At 35.2% G+C, this 22,085-nt stretch overlaps 1 protein-coding gene across 1 annotated transcript; it reads right to left on the bottom strand.

Moving 5' to 3' along the window:
* Positions 1-10,566: 10,566 nt before the first annotated feature.
* Positions 10,567-11,496, bottom strand: LOC309439802 (heparan sulfate glucosamine 3-O-sulfotransferase 1-like; the record flags this gene model as incomplete). The annotated part of the gene is made up of 1 exon (XM_082052860.1): positions 10,567-11,496. The coding sequence occupies one exon, from the start codon at positions 11,494-11,496 to the stop codon at positions 10,567-10,569; it is 930 nt and encodes a 309-aa protein (XP_081908986.1).
* Between the last annotated feature and the right edge of the window lie 10,589 nt (positions 11,497-22,085).

Here is a 22,085-nt window from a genome sequence, read left to right as displayed (position 1 = left end):
TGAAGCCACTGTTAACTTTATTGCGATGTAAATGAGATCAAGCTCTGTTTGAATTCCCTGATGATAATCATGATGCATATCTCTGTGAAATGGCAGCCAGATTAAAGAAATACATGTAGTACATTGGGCAACTTGCATAAATGATCTGTTGCCTGAAGCTGGTGCCTATGTAGTTGTGTGTTATTGTTGCAAGGAGAGATAGAGAAGGGAACATGACTCTTTCACAGTGTTTTGCTATCTGTCTCAGCTGCCTGGTAGCCCGAGCTTTAAGATTTTTCATGTTAATATGTAAAGTCCCAAGAGGATTGCATCCCAAGGGCATTTTTAAGCTTCTGGTTGCCCTGTATTCCATTTAAATCTTGACGGTTAGGAGAGAGAGATTTTAGGCTTGAGGGCTTTCTGAAATGGAGTAAGCTGAGAGTGTACAGCACCTTTTCCTCTGGAGTACTGGGTATGGAGAATGTGTTCTCTACAGAGCTCAAATGTGTCACAAATTTAGTATATTTAAAAAATATGCTTTCTACCTATAACTGGAAAGCTTTGTGCAACAATACTTTTAGTTGTAGTTATTTCACTGTCAGTGGTTATGATTTAAAGTAGCACACTAAGGAAGAAAGACTGTGGAAATGTTCTAATCTTATTAAAGAGTCATCATTCTTTGCCTTGGACATTGCTTATAAAAAAAATAGTAATTTGGCTTTTTCAGCTTACTTCCAAGTGTTTTTGACAATCTTTGAGAGGCTAATAGCCTTGCTTATTTTAAATCATAAGATATTAAATACTTTAAGAGAGATATGATTTTTACACTCTTCTCTTGTAAAATGCACAAAGGCCAATCTACTCAACATGCTGAGACTCTTTTGCTAAAGGTATCTTTATTAGTCTATCTGCACTTCATCTACCTGTCATGACTACAAGATGAGTAAATCCGACTTCATCCTCACATGTAGTGAAATTCTGACAGGTTTACTTACCTTGAGTAGGATATAACTGTATTAGAGCTCCTATTGAAGACACAGGTAGTGTGAATAAAATATCAGAATACAGCACATTGAAATCAATGGTCCGGATCTGCGGCCTTAGCTCAAGCATCATGTCTGTTACTGGTAGGAGGTTTTTTCTGGTCAAAGGCTACAGAATCAGTCTCCCATTTGTTTTGTTTATTTTGATCTTCCTATCATAAAGGTACTCTAAATGCTAAAATGTTTATTGAGACTTTTCTATTGGTCTTACTTTCGGCATTGGTCAGATATAGTCTTACAACATTTTTCAACCTGTACTACATTTAAGTCAATTATGTAAAGTCTGGCAGTTCTTGCCCAGCCTATTACCACTTAAAAAAATGTTGCTGCACTGTCATTCCTTGATATTCAAAACAATCTAAATGATCATCTGTGAACAACAAAGAAATGGTCTATGAATACAACTTTGAATCAGCAAAAATAAAAAGATCTTTTGGTAGTTCAGATAAAACTCTTTCTAAAGTAAGACAAAACTCATTATAAGTAATTTATTTGTGTTACTCTTAGTATTTAAAATACTATATTTTTATTTTATGAACTGGTGGCTTAAGCAGCTCTGAAGGCATGTTGGAAAGTGTTAGAATATATACTATCATTTGGCTCAGCTTTAGGCAATTATATACGTAAACATAATTATGATGGCACTCTTTTTGAAACATATTGGTCTCAAGTTTGTGATGACTGAATTTGCAATGTGTTTTCCTGACACCTTTTTGAATTGAATTAATCCAATATTAATTTCTTTTAGATATGCCAGAAGCATCATCCTATTACTAATAAGTTAAAATAGACAGCAGGAAATGCAGGTCCCTTCCTAGCATTGCCAGAATGCATCTCTGTGTGTATCCAGCAATCTGGGTGATATGTTGACAGAATGAGGCCAGGGATGCAAATAAAGGAATTTTCCCTCTTCTCTCTTTGCAGTAAATATACTCATTTATATATGAAGTTAGAGAATACAGTTTATTGTTTGTCATTAGCTAAGTTTAAAAGAGAAATCGCTTCTATGTTAGCATTGCTATCAAATGTTTAATTTGTGTGTTAAGTGATAAGAGTATTTATGTTTCAGAAAGTACAGTTATTCCATTTTGCTTATCAGCCAGCTAAAACCAAAGTAACATTCTCTACATATATACATTTCAGGCTAGATCCTTAGCTACAAATTAGAGTATTTTCACTGCAGTCACTGTAGCTGACTGAAGTCAGTGTTACCTTACATCAGTGGAGCACATGAATCCAAATGCTTCTGTTAAATATAAAATAAATACTTTCTAAAAATGGAAGGTGAATTTTTTCCTGTCCTCCAAAACACAGCCTCAATCATTATCCTTGCTATGTGTGTTAGGATTAGCTATTTTGTCTTAATTGCTTGCAAGTCTGTACTCTGATCCTCTGACGTACTAACACAGCACAGAGACAAAATTTACTTATTTTTGAAAGCCATAGGATATGTTTCAGCTTTTAATTTTCTCAAATCAGGAAAACTCAATTTAAGATCAAAACTATTTATTCCATGAAAAAGGCAGAATTCATTAATAGATGAAAAAACAAAACCAAAACCACAAAGAAGTATTTATAGATAGAGAAGAAAATCAAGGGTAGTGGATGACTGAGAGGAAAGTTGCATTTATGTGAAATAAACATCCTGGGTCTTAGTATTTAAAGTGAGGTAACATAATCCTGTTCCCTTTGATCATAATATATAGATGATCAGGGAGTCATACAAGTATATATCACCGTACCCAATACTTATTTGATAAAAAGGAGTCATGGACAAAGGACCCTAACAAGATAACAAGCTTCTGTATTTTCTGGCTTATTGTTATCTATAATAGTATCTACAGAAAGCTGGATTACTATATTTAATTCATACTTTTCTGAGGACTGTATTTGTGTAGAATAATTACCACCTGTGACAACTAGGGTTTTGGACAACAATAATGGAGGACCCAGCCCTTAGTAAAATAAATTAAACTGGGCTTCCAAAGTTAGTTTGCTGTTACCAATGGAATACATACTGCAATTTGCAATAATCTGTCCTGCAGGTAATTCAAGGGAAAAAAAGGCACCTAATCGTTCATTTCCACACAAGCACCCCAATAACTGGAAAAAGAGTTTCTCAGATTGAAGCCTGAATGTCTGTTTGATGGAAGTGGGAAACCACTCCGCTCTTCCCAAGCTCACAAAAGATGTTGCAAGCAGTCACCTGGATGGCTGAAGCAGCCCTGATCTCTCTCTATGTGATCTGGAGCACACAATATTCAGCATGATTCAGCAGGTACACATTTTAAGTGACCATAGTTTTATTTTGTATCCCCTTTTTTCCACTCATATAATTCTACCTATTTTTTGTATTTTTAATGCAAATGATTAATATTGTGAAATTTGCCTGTATGCCATTGAAATCAGCTGGCAGAAGGGCATTTGCTATGAAAATATTTTTTCAAGGGAGAGGCAGGAGGGTGTGACACAAGGCATAAAAGAACTAAAAAGTGAACACTTTTCTACTGATACTAAAATTGTAGTAACTTTTGAAGGGTAATTTCTTATTTAAGACACTGCAACAAAATATTTTAAACTTCTCAGATGAATTCAGATTTTAAAATTCCAAGTCTGTTATTAAACAAGGTAAAGGCTTTTACCTCCCTAAAGGAAATGAAAACACAGAGAAAGTTTATTTTTGAAAAGTATGAAAGATAGTTTACTGAAATGCTCTTTTGCTATGCTCACTTTACATTAAAAAGCCCTAAGTATGCAACCCATTAGCCATTTTTTTTCCAGAAAATCTGTTCATCTATTTTATTCATTTTTGTCATATGTACACTTGACAAAGAACTTCAATCACATAATCATGGGTTGTCTGGCAAGCACATAATGGATAAAGCTTATTTTGAATACAATACCCATTGTCTGCAAGGTGAAAAATTTAAGAGCAGTATATGGTGCTAGTTCACAGAAGATGCCTAGAGCACGTCCCATACTTCTGTTTATTAATGCAAGTAATAAGTTACAGATAGCTTGTACTGGAACTGTTGTCCCTGGTTCAGTATGCCTTCACTAGGATCACTTGAGGGCACACCTGAAGATTCTGCTTGGTTTTATTTTAGACTGAGTATATTTTGCAAGCTATGTGTGATGTTTGCGTTGCGTGTGTAACTATAGCATATGTTGTTTATAAGCCTTTAATCTTCCTTCACTCAGGGCAGCAGTGCACTCCCTGCAGTTTATGGTGTTCCATCTGTGTCACTTGTCTTGAGCTGTAGATTTGTATCTTGGCAGAGTATAGAAAAGGTATCTTCAATCTTCTCATGACAGTTGCACAGCATTTTTCTAGGCTGACAGTCCTTGTCAAATCAACAACAAATCTGCTGCATTTAATGCTGCTAATTTTCCATAAGGAATTTTAAAATGCCCAATACTTAGAGAACTGTTACTTCCCATCCGATTTGCCTTAGTAACACTGCAGCATTTCACCCAAGGATAGACATCATATATTCAACCTGTCCTACAGTATTGTAGTATTCGCTAATAAAATGAAATATAGTGTCTTGAAAATGTATATTCACGTATGTCTCAGCCTAACGACTGTAAAAATAATTCAGGCATGTAGAATACCTAGACAGATCCCTGCAGTGAGTAGCATGTTACTTACTCCTGTTCATTGTCTTATCAGGCAAATAATAATTTTCATTTGTAACTGTGCCATATTATGCCAACAGATATTTAGCAGCAGAGGGCCTTCAGCTCAGGTTTTATTGCATTCTAGTTGGCCTTGCCTTATTTTTTCGTACTGCAAGTTTGGCTGATACTTTCCTAATAGGCAGTTTAGGATGGATCAAAATGTTCACATAAAAAGAGTTGAAAAGTAAGAAAATCTTGGCCAGTCTGAGTGGCAAAGGGAATGGATTCTTAATTACTTGTGTTACCCTTTTATTACTGTCATTTGATTTAAATCTGTAAGTCAGAGCTTTAGAGTAACAATGTGAAAGTTTAGAGTAACATTCTTCAGAGTAAGAAAAAATAGAATTATGTTATCTAATAAAGAGAAAATAGGAAGATATTGCTAAACTATCATCAGTACATATATAAAAATGTTCTTCACTGAAAACTGTAATAAACCAAATTAGTATTCTTAATTCTGATAGGATATCTCTCTACTTTTGTTGCAGTGTGACTCAAACCACATTTTTACCTCAGAGGAAACAATACAGAACCAGAGAAATGTCCTCTGAGAGAAAAACAGGTAAAGAGTTTACATTAAGATGTTTTAACGTCTACTGAGAGGTTTTTGTAATTGAACTAAATAACATACAATGTAATAGTGAAAGACCATTTTGCATCAGAAAATAGACTTCATAGTGTTTGTTACATGGGCTAATACATGAGATACTGTACATTTTACATCACATCTATTTTACTGGGGTAGTGTGATTCATGTCAGTCTGATTTTTAACCTGTTGTATTTTCCCTAAGTAGCAGATTCAACTTCCAGTACTAATTTCTAATTTGCAGTTCTGTTAGTATCCTGGCTTCCAAAAATTTTTCATGAGTTGGGCTAAGATCATGTAATTGTTAATTAACCTTAAAGACATGCCAATTCCGCAGTAATCAGAGAATGATACTACCGAGTATTTTTATACATAGATGGTTCTAACTTTTAAATTTGTTTTTTAAAATAGCCAAACAGTTTTGTAGGTCACACTAAAAATTGAAATAATCAAAGTGGAAATTGTTTGGCCAGTAATGAAATATTGGCCATTAAGTGCTGGTAATTATTAATGTCCCAGGCAAATTATTACTGATTTTAATTCCAGTGTGTCTGTTCACTTCTATGATAAAATTCAAACTTTTGAAGGAAATGAAGGATCAAAACCACAAGTATGGAAAATAATAATCTACAGGAGTAAAATATTTCCTTAAATAATTTAAATGTTCTTTTCTCTGCAAGGAAATGTTACTGTGAGTATTGTTATTGTGCAACTCTTACTATGAACCAAGGTTTTGGAGGTTGTCTCTCTCTTTTTTTTTTCTTTAAACTGTGCTCCTATAAGGCAAAGTGATAACCTGTGTTATTGTTTTTAACCACATAGATTAAACAAGAAACTATAGGGACTATTACACTTTAAAATTTTTTCTCCAACTCATGAAAGCGTCTGAATTGACACAGGCAATAAGCAGTCAAACTTGCTGGAAGCATCTCGATTTTTACATTTCCTTTTGATGCACTTTTCAAAAGTGAATGAAGACAGAAAACTCTGTATGTGAATGCACTTCCCATTAGTAGCCAATCTAATATTTCTCAGATGCACTTCATAGGATTATCTATTGTCTTTTATCAAAAGGATACTGCAGGAGTTGTGTAGCAGCATACAATGATGCGCACTAAATGTATGCCTTCTGTAAAGTTTTCCACCATATTGCCTATAGATCCTCCAAACACGTCTCTGCTTTAACAGGTATTCTTCAAGAAGAACTGTAAATTCTCTATCAAGGCTAAACGGTGAAAGAAAAGACCAGAAGTCAGCCCAAGGCCTTTGAACAGCTAGATACAATGAAAAATCCAGCCCTCTTCCTGGCAAAGTAATGTGGGTGAGTGCAATAAAGGAACCTCTTTATTTCCTTTCTATTAGTCAAGTACTAGGAGCTTTTTGGGGCAAAGTCCTAGCTCTTGAGTTTCCCAACGCTTTTTCTTTATGTATTCTAGGTTATATATAGCCCATATAAAAATATACTAATAATAGACTCATCTAGGTATTAAGTATGAGTATGATGCTTATTGTGGAAAAGCTAAACTGATCCAACTACAGCTGCAGTTGCTTAATATTGCTAATTCTCAGTGATACAAGATCAAAGCAACTTTAACTGTGGCATTTTAACTAAAAAAGGAAAGAAACCGTGTTTAAAGTGAAAGTTTAATAGTTGTGGAATGCAAAACACCATCAAAGAACCCCTCAAATCATCATAAATTCTGTGCTAGTCTTACACATATGACTATATCATCTGTTTCAGATGCTCTCAACAACCTTTGAAATAACTGCATGATCTCTTTAAACAACCTTCCACATGGAAATTATTTCTGTAAACACCTCTTGAGTATTACATAATGAGATGAAAGCCCTTTGATGGCCAATTTGGAGAAGAATAGTTTATGGTTTGCTAGCAATTGTGGAAATTCATAAGAGATACTTGTAATTTCTTAAATTGAGAACTGTGTAGTTAATAACATCTTTAAACTGATTGTGAGCCTCCAGTTCTTTCCACAATTTGTCTAGTTTTGAATTCCAAGTGCCAAAAATTGAGTATTTTTTATTTCAGTATTACTAAAGTATGGCTTAGTTGATCTGATCTCCCTCCTGAGGATGAGGGAAGGAGGGTTATCTTTTGAAGAAAGTAAGAATGGAGGTCGGGGCTGCATGAGATAATATTTTTCAGACCACAAAACGAGAAACTGACGGAAACTGCTGGTAATTTTAAATTACAGTCTACTATATTTACTGAATTCTGTTATGCAGAGGTAAAGTTGTATCTTTGTAGACCATTTAACAAAACTTCAGATGAGAATCTTCATTCATGTAAAACCAAAATATCCAACCCCTCACCCAAATTATAATATGAATAATATATTTCTTCCGGTATTAGTAAACTCTAAAATAATAATTGAATTAATTCCATCAACTCTGTCCTTCCCAAAAATGCTGAGCAGGAACACAGACTGCTAACAAATCAAGTAGATATATCCATCACTAATCCATACAGATCAGCTCTCCTTGAAATGTAAATTCCAGAAAGGGACCTGCATTTTCAAAGATGCATACAGCTTCTGCCAACTGTTCCTGCGTTCAACTCATTTAAAGATTAGCTGTAAACTTCACAGAAGAAAGAGAAAGACTTGATGCCTGCAAGCACAAATGTAGAAAGACATTAGATTTTATTATTATTTTTTTTTTCTTCTAAGTCTATTAAATGAAATGTGACATATAGACATGAGCTTTCCAATTACTGGCAACTACCTGAAACCTCTGTTAAAATATACATTGTTTTCAAATTAGCTTATTGAAAACAACAATAACAAAAAACAACCTTATTCTTATTTGATGCTATTAAATGGAATAATAATTGAAAAGAAGCAAAACAAGAAGAACATGGAAAGTTTTGGAATGTGTAAGAAACAGAAAGTGATGCTGAAAGAAAAACTACAATCTATGATATACACTGTTGCTATGTTGCTACCTGCAATATTGTATTTCTGAAATTAGTGTTTCTGAAATTAGAGTTTTGTTCATCACTGAGACTGCATTGGTCAGAAAGAACAGGCTATGTTAAATAGTACAGGGAATCTGGATGTGGGGTTTCTGTTATCAGATAAAAATGGTGTGCCCACAAAATACAAAGTGTTGGTCCAACAGAAAATCACCCTGCTGATTCAGAGTTCAGAATTTTTCTGGGTTAACTTTTTACTTGACAAATAACAAAGGCGGCATTGTTAAGCTATACAACTGTAATTATTACAGTTTGCCTACCCAGTGTCCTTGTAGAGATGGTATAAGACCAGCATAAACATCCTGGGTTTTGGCTAATTTGAAATAAATATATTCGTGTTTCCACACCTGATTTAGATCAACTTTGTACTTCTGAGTACTGCCCAGATCTGATCAGTGTTAATAATTAAGAACCCACAATCTCAGAAAAGGTGGAAGAAGTAGATAACAATCTGTAGAAATCAGAGATGTAGTAAATAATCATACATCAAAAAGATAATTTCAGAGGATAATTATATGACCAAAAAAAATTTCTCTCATATATACACATGCAAGTAGCTGAAGAGATAAAGAATAAATTAATTATATTATTTTTAACAGGGAATATTTGATGAAGGCTATTTCCACATAATCTGGCTGGGTCTGATTCTGTCCAGCTTCAGTGGAATACTGCTACCTGCCTAACATCTAAGTAGTCCCCCCATAAAGTATTAGAAGCCTAGAAATTGGTGCTGTAATACGTACCTTTTAGCCTGTGAAGTGGAAGACCAAATCCCACGTTAGGAACATACACTTCTGTAGGCTGAACAGTAGCCTAGACAGAAGGAGCCAGGTTCAGGATCCTCACCATGGTTAGGTGGAGTTTGATGCTGTGATGCTCAGTGTGGGCTCACACAACTACAGCTCACCAGCATTCAGAGAAGCCCGAAGAGGAACACAGCGGACGAATGCTCCTGCCAGCAGCTGCACCAGAGTTTCTGGATTGCAACGTACAATGTCAAACAAGACATCTGTACCTGTAGTTCCATCTAGCACCATATTTAACATTTTCAGTTGATTTTCTTCTTTGGTATTGATATATAATGAAATGTTTACATGAAAAAGGAGAAGAGACCAGCACAGTACTGTCAAACAAAAAAACAAACAAGAAAATTCCTAATGCAGGGGTATAGATGGGTATGTTTTTATATATAATCTGAGTATGAAATACTTAACATATTGAACACTGTCTCTGAGATATACAGTATAACAAGATGTTATTTTAATGTTGAGAACATCCCATGGTCTGCATTAGAAATAACAAAATAAAAATACTGCATGCTTTGGAGGACAAGCAATTTTTTTTTTTTTTCAACAAGAATCAATGTGCCAATGGAGATATGTAAACTGAAGCCAGGAAAGCAACAGAATAACTAGTCACAGAATACAACCATGACTAACATGGTAGTACTAATGAAGAGCTTGCCCATTCAAGAGCAACTAATTAACTATTTGTACAGTTGCTGATATTAATAATTTTTTCCCCTCCACTCCCCCTTTAACTGTACAGAAGAACAGCCTGGGATATTTTAATTTCTTTACATTCAGAACTCTGACTTAAAGCTTCTTCAAACAGTTCATATTCTTACTTTGTTTGGAGAAATTTTTTTGGTAAACCCGAGATAGTAAGAGCATGGTTTAATACTAATGATACACAGAGCTTCTAGTTCACCTTTTCAAAATCATAGGTGAAATAGATTCTTTTTATTATTAATCAATTAAGAACCTTGGCATATTAACAGAGGATAAATTATTTATTGGAGCCACTATGTAAGCCCCTGTTTTAACATACAATTTAACTTACTGTATGAAAAATTCTAGAAATCAATGCCACTATCATTGTGTGTGATATAAAAAATACTAACAACAAAAAAATACAGAACAGTTAGAATAACACCATTTCAAATATTTACAGTTTTTACACTATTAGAAGCAGTCATTTTTTTCAAAACAGCACAAATCTTGTAACAGAGACATATCTGAAATAAGTCCGCTAAAGTTAATGTATTTGCATGATGAGAGAAAGAAGATCAGAATATGACTCATAGTAATCACTCAAATACATGAAACTTCTTTTTCCCAACAGAAATGGTACCATTTCAGTGAAGTAACAGATGTGTTATTCCAGTGAAGCATATAACCAGTATGTTATGTTCTCATAACATGAATCCCTACAGTTTAGAAATACATGTTTGAAAGAGTTTGTTTCAGGCCCTTTTTAAGAAACATCATTGATTACAAATGCATCAATGCCAGTCGAAGGAATGATTAACCATTCTGTAAAATTTTGCATTGTGCTCTCTGAAGTACGAATACAGTTGCTCTAAAACAGTGTTGTTAACAAGAGGATGGGGACGCCCTTTGGATTCATGTAAACATCTCTCCCTTCCATCACTTCTAATGCAGTAGAATCCCTTGGTTTGGTTAAAATAAAAATTAGAAGACATAATTCGTGAAGGAAGATTTAGAAATCTTTCAACTTTCTGTAATTCAGGAAGAGGGTCCTTGATTAAAGTATTGCCATCCACTATGTGAATCTGATCCAAACTGAAATGCTTAAGCCACTTTTCCATATGGACATCATATAGACTTCTCTGAATAGCTTTGTATTTGGTATTAAGTGCTCCATTCTTAATAACAATATCTTCAAAGAGCTGAACAGGCTTGTGGTTTTCTACTCTGTTGTAATACACTTGGGTATAGTCAGATATAACTCTCTCAGTGGGATCTCTTAGAATAAGCAGCAGTTTAATGGAGCTATTCATGTCATGAATTCTTTTTGGAGCCTGTGGTGATGTAAAATAGCCTGGTGTTTTCTCAATTGTAATTTGATTTCCATAAGAAAATGGCATCAGACTTCTATACCAGTCTATTCCTTTCACATAATTTTCATCCCAGTCAAAGAAGTGAACTTCCGTAGCTGCTACCACAATATTAGGGTGAATATCCAACATTTCCAGCAAAGCCCTTGTCCCTCCTTTGCGAACTCCTATGATGATTGTCTGAGGTATTTGTCGGTTTGTGCCAGGAGGTCTCACCTGTGCCGAGTAGTGTTCACTTTTATTGCTGAATAATCCTACTTGTGACTTCAGTGTTTCCAACAGTGCCCCATTCTCAACAGGAGCACCCTGAGCATGAGTCAGCAGAAGATAAGCTGACACTAGTAGGAAGGCCATGTGGAGAGGAATAATTAGTTCAAGATAATGTTATGCTCGACTAATGAAAGAACAGGTAAGTCCCCTCTCAAGTTGGCTGGCAGGACTTGTGGTAAACACACAGCAAATTTCTGAAGCATCTACAAAATAAAATAAGACAAATCAGTATTTCTAAACACATCACAAGTTGGAAATTCAGCTCACAATTCAATTCGCAAATCTCATCTGTGATCACAACAAAATTATTTGTTTTCCCTGACTTTACTTCAGAAGAGCAAAAAAACCCCCACGTTTATTTCCTTAACCATAGGTGACCAATGATAGATACTAACCCTTCAACAGCTTTTATTTCCCCTAAGCATAACCTTATAATTGTTTATCTGATTTTAAATTCCTGATCATTATTTGCTTGCTTTGATTTCCCTAGTTCTTTTTCATATATACCATATACTTCTCTTGCCATATATACAGTACAAAATATTGTATTAATAATAATTCCAAAGCATTTTTGAATGTAAATGCCTTTCCTCAAATTCTCTTCTAGAATAGTATATCCTAATCTAAAAGCACTGGATGGGGGTGCAATCATTTGGTTTCCAGTGAGCTATGTACCATACAAAAAAGCTCCAGTTACTTAGACACAGAAAACAAAGCACAGGTATAGGCAAAATTTTGTAATCTGAGACCTTTAAAGCAGAAAACCAATATTGTGGCAAAGCAAGAATGAAGTGTCTGAGCTGGATCAGTGTGGAAATAATGAATAAGGTGGAATTTTTGCAACTATCCAGGTGTTGTGAAGCATAATCACTTAAGTGTTGGGAAAATCTTGGCAGGATCAAATCTTCAGATAACATTCTGCAGTGCCTCCAAAGATCCCTATCAGACATACCCAGCTGCTTTCTAGGCACCTAAAAGCTTTTGCAGGGAGACAAACCTGTTTGGAGCCTGATACTATCATTTTCTTAATCCACATAGCATATGACCATTTTAACCAATTGGTGAATGTTAAATCTCTTGAAAATTCTGAAAAATTTGAAAAAAATCTTTAGGCTCCTGAAAAATTTGAAAAAAATCTTTAGGCTTGCACGTATGTGCCTGTGCACATGTAAGTGAAAGAAAATGTCACTGTAACTGGGCTGCTAGCATTCAAAATCTCTTGGGTAATTCTTGTATACATTATATGAAACAGACGATTGCTAGCAGATCTGCCACCACAACAGCAGTGACTAAAAAAATTCACATCAATTTAACACCTGCACTAGAACTATTATGTTTGGATTTCCTGTTTCTGTGTCTGAAAATCTTACAGGAAAAATCCTAATTTAGAGGATTATTTGACTCCATCCTATTTCTGAGCAATTTTGATCTTTTAAGATTTGTAGAATAGATATATCCTTAACTCGTTTTCAGCACGGAGTACAGAAACAAGCTATTTCATACAGTAAAGCAGCAGTCATTTTAAAAACAATAACTATTTTTGTAATCCATTTGAATTATGCTTCATATTTTCAAGTAGTCTCAGAAATACTACAACTTTAGCTCCTTCTTCAGTTCCACTGTCAGTTTCTTTCTTTTTTTGAATATATTGGTCACAGTACTTCACCTCTTAGAAACAACCTTAGAGAACACATCCACTTCCCATTTGTCATGTTTCTATTTAAAAATTGTTTACTTTGAGGCTTACTTTACAGATTTAAACATTTAACATAAGAACATTTTTGATAATAGCAGTCTAGGCAATGTAGCAGATTCATTAAATCTATTTTCCAAATCTTATTAAAACCCAATCCAGCTTCTTGGATATCTAGGGAACGACTCGTTAGCCTGAATGAGCTCTACACTCACAGATAGATAGCAAGTATTAACCCCAAAATGCTCAGATTCACAATTGTCTTTTATTTAAAAAAAACCCAACACACTAATATTGTTTTATCCCTAATTAACTGATAGTTATCTGGTTTCATGCACCGAAGAATCAGGTGCGAATATTGTTATTCAAAGAAGCCTGGAAGCTGAATGAGTAATTCATACTTAGAACCAAGGAAAGATTGGTCTTCCAAATGATTTTCAGGCTTACATGTGATGTCAGTGACAGTCTGTTTGATTTACCATCTGAAATCACCAGTTCTCTCTGAAACACACTTAGAAAGCAATTAACAGAAGAGATTCTGCATTTTTTATGGACCAAAATGTTAGTAGCATTTTTAAAAAGAAATATGTTAGTTTAACCAGTTTGCAATTAATTAGTTGCTTTATATAGTAGAAATTTCTTACAGTCACTGCTAGAACAAAACCTTACCCAGGAAATACTATCAGAAATAATCAAATTCAGAATGTGCTGTAAAACTGGTGCCTAAACAGATCAAAATTGCCTTTGGGAGCAATTCCATCAGAACAACATTCCAGTGTCAGTCTAAGATATTTGATTGATTTTGATGAAGCTCTAAGATGTTAGATCCTGTGGTTAGGTTATAATTGCTATATAAATGTAAAGGCTTTAAAGATGATTTATCGAATATAATTGGAATGTTATTTGAATAATTTTTGTGTTGCTTTTCTGCCTTTATGCAATTAAATGCACATTTTTAGAATATGTGAAGTGCTTTTTATAATGAAAACAGTATATTTTACATTTCCGCACTGCACACTCTCAGGGTATTCCTAAGAAATTAACCCCATGATACATGAACAGAATTATAGTGTCTTATTACATGTTTTTTTTTCCCTATTATTTGGCAGTGTTGGTGTTGCTTAGTAACACAAGGAACAGCAACAGATATGATACTTAGTAAGCAGAAATGAAGCTCAGAAAGAAATTCATGCTGCAGAGAGGACTAATTAAGTAAATAATATCTTTGCCTGTTTGTTTTACTTTTCTAAAACCTTAGACTACACCGAAGAAACTAATATGGTGGCTGAAAAGTCATTTTAATATTGCAGAAATGTTCTAAAGACCCTTAATGGCTGCACTCTATTGTAAAAAAAACTTCTAAGCGGCTTATGATTTATCTTGCTTTGGGGTAAACACAAGATCATAGGGCAAACCTAACTATATTATTATTACTGATTTATAATATTATTAATTCATAATAATATTTTCCACTGCCTGTAATGCTTTTCATTGGAGAATTTCAGAGCACTTTGTGTTAATGTACTGTCCACACCCTATTAAGGCACCATTTTCACCTTACAGGAAATTGCAACTGACCAACCTATACATCCAGTTCAGGAGGGCAAATGCTTTGGAAAGTCAGGGTTTATGTGATCTGCTTAAGGTCATATAAGAGGTTAGTAGTCCAAGAAAGAATAAAAACCTCAGGGTTTCCAATTCCCCTTCCAATTACAACTTTGTGCCATTTCATCTGTTATGGTAACTTACACTTGGGTTACATGCTGAACTGATTCCTCAACGCTTGAGCATAAGATTCAAGTATTTTGTGGAATAAGGCACTTTCTTCCTCCTCGCCTGCCCCCCAAATGGAAACAAAGAACAAACCCACGATTTTGTTGTTTCAAAGTATTTGTGCAGAAATATTCCTGTTCGCTACTAAAAACTACAACAAGGGGAGGTGGTCAGAACTAGTATAACAAAACATCAATATTTGTCTTGATTTTTAAAAATATATTTGGATTTTAAAAGTGTACTGCTTTTCCTGTTTATTCCTATTAGATATGAACTCAACACTAAGATTAGCCATGAAGAGTACAATTTAAGCATGTCAAAGCTTGCTGGCATATAAACAGTTCAATTATATCTCTACACTTAGGAACACCTCTAATGCTGACAATATAAAAAGGCTATAGCAGCCAAACTGTATTCACAAGCAAAGGCTATATAAGGTAAACTGTTTCAGTAGTTTTTTTAAAAGAAAATCATATTGTGGTGACAGTTATGCCAGTGTAAAGTATCTATGTACAAATAAATAATTCTAAGTAACAACAACAACACAGTTCTAGAAGTTTTCAAAGATCTGAAATTAGGCTGTTTTTTTTTTTTTCTTTGGCAAAAGTCGAACTACTTACATAGTATAATAAATGCAAATCTGCTCTCAGTATGGCTTATACATTTTTGAAAAACGGGCAAATGAATAAGCCAGTGCATGTGGGACACATTGCTTAATAACATCCAATATCTATATTCAAATCCAACAAAGCAATGACTAATTCTATTAATTCTAAGCATTAAATATTAGAAGTAATACAACCATCAAAAGTCCTCTTCATAACACCTTAATTCTGCTTTATAGAGTCGTTAATGAAATAATGGCACATATCCAAGGGTTGAACAAAAAAGTATCGTCTTTCATATGAAGTGAAAGGAAACAGAATTCCACTACTTCTATCCACACAGGTCAGATATGCCTAGACTGAGTTCAGAAGACAATGAGAGCACATTTCTGAGTGTGAAAAGTATTTTTTTAAAGTTTGCTACATAGAAACAATTATGAGTAGACCTTAGTTTTATTACAAGCAGTGAAATTACGTTTATGCTAGCATTAGGTTAATTAGAGATAGGTGGAATTGAATACGTTTAGACCTGTGTCCTAAAAAGTTTCAGTGAGGTCTGATTCTGAGGAATCCCAAATTAACTATTCCATGAAATTAAAGACTGTGTGTGAAATGACAGTTATCCCAGCACATGATAACCCTTTATCTTCAGACCTATCTGCTATGCATTTGCTCTACACTCCATTGCCAGATTAAGTGTAATAACTAAATACTAAATAACTAAACAACATTCCCATTATGTCATTACTGGGCTTTGTAAAAATCTGTTAGGAGAGGTTACTCTGTTTGCAAGACTATGCACAGATTGGACATGGAGATTATTTAATACCTCCCACATGTAATGGTGGAAAATGTCTGATGCAAACTGGAGAAAGCAAGAAAGACTGAGTGTGAATAAAACAGAGTTTTGTAACAGAGCATCAACACAGCTCTGCTGGTCTCTGGTTATACAAGGAGTAGAGGACTAAGAAAGTACAAAAGGACCACAGATCCCAGAGTTAAGCAAGCGTCACAGCAGTTCATATTGCTGATAAAGAACATTAACATTCTTTATGCACTTAAGAATTCTGTTCACTTTCATTTTACTCAAGCTGTGGACATATTTTTAATAGGGAGACATACGAAGAATTCTTAAATGAGGCACTACCGAGAAACACATGATCCCACAAACTGTCCCAAAATGCTGTCTTGCTGTCATAACAACTCTTCTGGAAATGAAAGGTGTCTCTTTAAGCATCAGTATAAAAACATACGTTACTCCAAAGAAAGGCAAACACATTAACATTTTGAAGTCCTAATATCAGCAGTGAATTTATTTGAATGAACCTTTTCTAATGAGATTGCAGTTTTATAACAGCCAACAGTTACTACCTTACAGGAATAAAATGAAATAAAAGAGAAAATAGCTATTTGGCGAGTAAAGATAGGAGGTGCAAAGTAATGGCAACTGGCTGCAGGCTTCCCTTCTACCAGGTACACAGACTATAATGGATAAAAAGGAAAGCTAAGAAAGGTTAGCATAAACACATTAAATCATTGGCAGGCGATATTAACAGATAGGAGTTTTGAAAAAAGTTTGCTTCCCTAAGGCTAGCATTTTATTTTCTAATTCCCCTTTCTGATAACTCAAGATAGAAAATTGCCTGATGATAATATGACTGCAAATATGTAACAGTACCAAATATACAGTAATATATATGGTATAAATACACTAATATACTTCTGAGCTAAATAAACCTTCTACATCCATAACCTACATATTTATATTTTGTGGTACCTTGAAAAATACCATACTCAAACTATCCACGTAAAGGTTACTAAATAACAATTTCATAAAGGCCCGTAATATGTTTAGTCCATAAAGCTGGGTACATTCTAAGTATACCTCTAAATAGACATTGAAAAACAAAAAGTTCCTATTAAGATATAAAGCATAGATAGTTGTCAGACTAATAAAGATGACAAGGCCATTTTCATATGTCTAATCACTCTATATATCACATTGGCATATTTCAAATGGAATCGCATTATCATTTTGTTGAATTAAACTTACACCTCTAATTGTTAATGATGCATCAGAACTAATATAATTTGAAGTAACAAAGACGCCATGCCAGGTCTTCAGTCAAATAAGCAGTAACTGTAATTATAAAGGTGCAAGATGTAACGATGTGTGCCTGATAACTAGCTTTTGTGTTTATTTCTACAGATCTTGCTAAGGCAAACCTTCAACCTCTCTACCTACCTCTGCTATAATTAATTGAATATTATTCATTTGCCTACACTCATTGTCACAAAGAACAACTTAATCCTCACTGATGTTTAGGAACTAAAATTAGAATTTGCTGCAGAGAATTTATGAGAGAACCGCCTTTCAAAGGAAAAGGTTCCTCAGAGGGTCTGAGACGGCAGCAGAAGTATTCGATAGGGACGAGGACAGGTTAGCTCTCTGTTGTAAACCATAGCAAATTCCTAAAATTCCTACTGGACATCCATGCCAAACAGGTGACCCTAGAACCTGTTATGCTTTCTTGTAAAGAGCTCAGTTTCCTGATATTAAAAACAAAACAAAGATCCTCCCCACCCCCCCAAAACAACAACGAAAAAAAATCCCACAAACAAACACAAACAACAAAAAACTCACAACCTGCTAATCTGAACTGGTGGGGATTCCAAAGCATTACAACTTCAGTACTCCAAAAAGTGAAGACAGGATCTAATGGGAGAGATCTTCTGGGCAGAACTCGACAACACTATACCTTATGTTTTCAGCACTGCCCCAAGGCAAGGTGAGAACCCTCTAGGCAGAGCTCAGCAGACATGGGCAGCTGCATGGGGAGCTAAGACAGCCAGGAGGGACGTGAGGAGCTGACCGGGTAGAGACGCCACAAAGCAGAAGACTTGCAGGCAAGGAGGCTCCTTTGTCCCCACCTTGAATGCTCTCCTACAGTTAGGCACTTCATCCAAGACTGCTGAGCCAAGCTTAGTATCTTACCCTCTGTTTGTAATATCTTTTTGGAGAACCCTTCCATGGCTCTGGCATCAGACTCTGGGAAGTAGTTATATGATGCTGACTGATAAGAATTGCTGTATTGGATCCCGTATAGTTGCTGTATATCCCCATTATACAAGGCACAAAATAAACTGATCTTTCCCTTGGTAATAAGTCCTACTATCCAACAGTCAGGAGATTGGAGACCTTCTAATGTCAAATTCAGACACTAAGAGGAGGAGCCAACTTCTTGGTTTAGGATTATACGGAAAAGCACTGGCATGAAGTGAGCTGAGAATTCACCCACAATAAAACAAAGCATCTGGAAGGCCCACCAGAATTGAAATGCTCTGGCCTTTTAAAGGATGATTGAACAATGTTTAAGAAGGACTTCATTACTGCATGCAACCAAAGGACATATTTATTTTTCTGATTACAGCTTGTTCTTAAGTATTTGATATTTTAAATATTTTTTTAGTTAACTGAGGATTGTGAAAAATACTGCAGAGAAAAACAAAAAACCAGCTCAGGAGCTTATTTTTTTTTTAATGACTATTAAACAGATGATGTAAGGGAATGCAAAAGCTGGAAACATAAATTATCTAGACAATTGATTTAAGGCTGAAAATCTAATTTTGAAATTGTGGGTATTGGCATAGGCCCTGATGAGAGAGAAGATCAAAATCAGGATCAGAGACAAAAAAAACCTGAGTATGAACATTTGATGAAATAATAGGTTTTGAAAAACTAAGAAACAGATCCAGTCCACACTGAGTTTAGGTAGGCTAAGAGATTTTGGGCATCAGAAAATTCAAAATTATACCAAAAAAGCTTCATAGCCTACCTTTCCTCAAAGTAAATAAACATGCAGAACTTGAAGTCAGAGACCAATGGAAGCAACTGCCTAGCAATCCTAAAATCTGGTTAATACAGAAAGTAGTAAAAAGGGAAAACTCAGACTGGTGAGTAAATCCTTGCTAACAAAGAAGGTAAATATAATACCATAATACAGAACAGGCAAACACATTAGAAAAGAAACAAATATGTAATACTCTATTTGAACAAAAACTCAATGTCTTCAACATATAGCCAATTTGGGTTACACGCATGTTCAAACCAATAGGCAGCTGCAGAGACACAGCAATGAAAGCAACTGAGGACACAGTCGAAACTGCCTACTAACCAGAGTGCAACACAGAAAACAGCCCAGTTTGCCAAACTCATGCCTCTTTAGCACTGCTCCTCAGGCTAAAACAGAGAGTCAAAGATGACAGTCTGAAAACACAGGAAGTAAAAATTGATTATCTGGATATCAGAGAAAAAGTAGAAATCAAATCCTTTGCTCCTTACGAGACCTGTTCCCACTGCCAAAGTGATGTGTTAAAATACAGTAAAAGAATACTCACCACGCTGAAAAGCCAGAGAGCGGACAGCTAATACCAAACACTTCTTATGTTTATCTCCAGGATTTCTGAGATTTAGTAGGCATCCTATCTGACTGTCTTTTGCACTTAGAAAAGGCAGAACTTAGAAGAGCTTCTCTGCAGTCTCAATCTTTCAAATGGATGTACAGCCTGAACCTGTAGGCATGTTAGTAGTCCAACCAAAGTCAAAGTTCTAAAGATTACAAACATATATCAAAGTCTCTTAAACTTCATTGGAAAACAAAACAACTCCTTCTCTTCTTTCCCCAGTCAAAACAGTTATATGACATCTTCCCTATGCAAAAACTCTCTGCATCTACAAGCTTAAGGTCTCCCCACAAAAATACCACGGTTGTGCTCTAAACCTGAAAAGCCAGGGTAAAAATACCTGCAGTACCGCTGCATCAAAAAGCATGGTTAATTCAAGCAGAACATGTTCCCCGCCATACAGCATCACTTCTCCCCCATAGCTCAGTGCTACTTTGCACCCAAATAAGCCTTCTGCACTATTCCTTTAATGCTGCTTCACTTCAAATCAGTTCCAACTGCTGAGAAAGGCTCTTTGATGGCTGAGAGTGCCTACAGCAATTCTTTGGAGCCTTCAAGCTCTGTCTGTCTATTTTCACCTAGGTCTTTAAGGTAAAATCATATTTAGGAGCTATCACATACATTCAGGATCTGGACTTTAAGACTTCAAATCTGTGAGACTTGTGACAAATGGTAAGGGCTTGTCATGTTAGAAACTCTGACTAGGAGGAGCCACAATAGATGTGGTCAGAGACTGAACTAGAGCATGGTAAGATTCCTTCCCAGATTTAAATATTGTGTTTCCTGGCTATGATGGTAAAAATTACTTTTAAAATTATAGCATCAACTTGGAAAACATCTGTTGTAGCCAGATAGCCTATAATAACCTTTTAATATTTTTATCCTTAAGTCTGAATGGTGTTATCAGTATTTTGGTAGTTGGCAAAGTGCTAGAAATTCCTGTAAGAGAAGAGAAAGAGGCAGAGATAGGGAGGGGGTCTGATATATTTTCATATATAACTGCATATTTATTAAAGCAATAAAGTGTGAGAATGTTCAGAGTCATTCCATTAGCAATGTGTAGGTTGTACAGCACATGTGCTTTGACTGTGAACCCCCCTAATTTCAGCTACTCCAAAAGATACAGTATGGCAGCATACTGGTCTTATATTGCCACAACAACTGGACATTTCTCCGAGGACCAACACTTTAACATGGTATAAAGGCAAAAGCTACTTCCATTATCTTGCATTCTCCCTCTCCCTTTCAGTCTCCTTCCCTCCCAAATAAAAGAGCCAAAAAAATAAAGCACAACATTTTGTTCTTTCAGTTCCAGACTGGCAAAAGACCTTTACTTTCTGTAGGAGGAGCTGATTGATTTTGTGATCAATGATTGCCATTGTCTGGCCACAATAATTTTTTTTCCTTAGTATATAGCTTACAACGCACACTTTCAATACTGTTCTAGTCCATTGAATTTTTTCCTCAGGCAATTTTAAAAAGTTGAGGATCAGTCCTCAGTTCTCTTTCACATGTTCCCCATCACCATGAGAGCGCTGTTGTATAAAGCAAGGATGTAAGTATTTTTATGTGACAGTTTTAAACGTAAAATACACATCTTGTACAACCTGATCCTTGTTTCTCTGACCCTACAAGCACACTCAACAGGCCCTATGCTTGGTGCAATTAAAAAAAAATAATCATCTCACTGTACATTTTACTTTTGAGTACATAATTTTTTTCCATTTTTACTGCATTCCGAGTTTTTTCCAGAGTGTTAACAAAGTATTTTCAGCAGGTTTTCTGTGGCATCCTTCAGCAGTAGATTAGAAGTTACTTTAAACCTTTTGAAGAACAAATGTCAACACCTGAATACCAGTTAATTTGCAAGTCTAGTGGGATTCATAGAAAAAAACAAAGTGAAGAACCAAACCAGCACTTTCAAATCAGACTGCTGAAAAGCACGTAAAAATCAGAAAGACATTCTGCTTTTATTCACTCACTAAGAACAGTACTTTGCTCCATTAACGAAATGGAGTTGGATAGGGCTGAATGTAAGACTAGAAAATCTTAATTCCCTATGTAAATGGTGGTGTAGCGTTAAAGATGTTAAGCATCTGAAGCTTTTGTATCTCTAGGATGGCTGAAAACTTCACTGA

This window comes from Streptopelia decaocto, assembly GCF_964273445.1.
Source record: "Streptopelia decaocto genome assembly, chromosome: 5".
NCBI lineage: Eukaryota > Metazoa > Chordata > Aves > Columbiformes > Columbidae > Streptopelia > Streptopelia decaocto.
Note: the sequence above shows the minus strand (reverse complement) of the source record. Positions and strands in the feature narration are given on the sequence as shown.